The following is a 1,927-nucleotide window of genomic DNA, read 5'->3' on the forward strand; positions in this document are numbered from 1 at the left end:
TACTGATAGAGTAGGAAGACCAGTCGTACATAAGAAAATAGAGAATCACTATGAGAAATACGAAAAACAAAAAATAGCCAAATGAATTATTGCATATCAGTCCAAATAAATAAATAAACTATCCATAAAACAAACCAAAAAATCAAGGAAGTTTTACATAAGACGAAGAAGAAGGATTTAACAAATTCTGATATTATAACTATGGATGGAAAATGCAAAATGTTGGGAGCAAGCATTTTTATATGGATTTCCAAAAGAGTTCGGCAGGGTGTATTTTTTACACTGTTAAGTACATGTGAAAATAAGATTTTTTGGGCACATTTGTTGAATGCCGAATAAAAATATTATATAAAACTGACAATGAGAAAGAAAATTTCAAAGAAAAAAGACCTGGCAAAAAATGGATGGATGACTGGGTCGGCATCGTTGATTCAATGAAATTAACCCAAAAATATTAAATGATTTAAGAAATCGACAGCATAAATGGACAGTATTGACCTTTACGGTTTTCAAGAGGTTAAAGTACATCAACGACGGATCAATGAAGCGAATGATTAATAAAATATTCCTGAAGAACATTTTCAATTTTACATAATTAAATATACTTACAACAATTTTTTCTCCTTCTCTAGAGATGCAGGACAATATATGATCGTAATCTTTGCTATTGAATTCTACTTCATAGATATTTTCTGAAATACTTAACAAATGAGGCTGGATTTTGGGAAAAAAAATAGCTATTTAAAAAATCCAACAGTTACTTTTATTTGTAAAGCTTTATTTCAACGGCACTTATCATTTTTTCATTATATTGACTTGCTTCCAACTCTGACTAACGGTTCTCTATTATTAATTTTAATATTAAAGTTTTTTTTAGGTTGAGGTGGGTTTCCAATATAAACAAAAACTATGCTTCTGCTTTTCTGGGAAAAAAGAGCTAATTTTAATATTTTCAGACAAGAAAAGTATTTTCAGACAACAAGTATTTTTTATTAGTTAAAAAGCAATAAAATGTTAATTCTTGAAAAAACGGTTATCCTGGCAATCATTTGAACATGAACGCATACATACAAGTTGTAGAGCGGCCTTTTGCCAATTTTAACAAATTCTGATGCACGTTTTATGCAGCGAGCTTCAGTTTAGATCAAAATCCAATTTCACTCGATAGGTGTTTTTTTACTAAATCAAAACATTTTCAGAATCCAGTGATGAGCAACTAAATAAATATTCATAGTTTAACTAACATTTTTGCAACTTAAAATAAGTAGTTTAACTAATAATTATAGACCAACTTCATTTCTTACCTTAGCCCTTACGCTGACGCATTTCAAATTTTATTAATCTAAAAACTTTGAAAATGCATATTTTCATTATAAATGCAATTAATTGAGCGATGACGGTATTACGTTGAAATCTATCTATATGTATTGAAATAATATATATGTATATTATATATGTTTCAATATATTTATGACTTTCCATAGTTTCAGACAATCTTATATTATTGCTAACCTGACTAACTTGCACGTGTATGTTTTTTCGCTTTTTGTCGACTAACGTGTCTTCTAATATTTCAATTAACGTTTCTTTAATAAACAATTATATTAAAAACAAACAAAGAAGTTTTTTATCTTAAACAAGTTATGAGCCCAGAACGCTTAATAAATTGTTTAGAGAAAAAGTTATTTTGAAAAAAAAGAAAGAGATTGCAATTCGTGAATAAAAGAACTTTTCCAACTATCGTTGAAGCAAGAACGTCAATTTTTTTTCCTTCAAAATGGACTCAAAGCTTCAAATAAAACAGTTAAGTTGCGCAGCCGATTGGCCCATTTGGAAACATCGTGTTCGAGATTTCATGGACTACCATGAGGGCGCACTTGATGTGATTGATGGGAAAGTGTCGAAACCAGAATACTAGAAAATCAAA

General features: G+C 29.3%; 1 protein-coding gene across 1 annotated transcript in view; it reads right to left on the minus strand.

Annotated features, from left to right (window-relative positions):
* The window catches only part of HELRODRAFT_86488 (hypothetical protein), a gene marked incomplete at both ends in the record, with an annotated part of 15,529 nt that overhangs the window by 2,083 nt on the left and 11,519 nt on the right, over positions 1 to 1,927 (minus strand). Inside the window, one exon of the mRNA XM_009027927.1 lies at positions 610 to 714. Within this exon, the coding sequence (XP_009026175.1) occupies positions 610 to 714 (105 nt within the window). The remainder of the gene's footprint in view (positions 1 to 609; positions 715 to 1,927) is intronic.

The sequence above is a fragment of the Helobdella robusta genome, assembly GCF_000326865.2.
Source record: "Helobdella robusta unplaced genomic scaffold HELROscaffold_52, whole genome shotgun sequence".
NCBI classification, from domain to species: Eukaryota; Metazoa; Annelida; class Clitellata; order Rhynchobdellida; family Glossiphoniidae; genus Helobdella; species Helobdella robusta.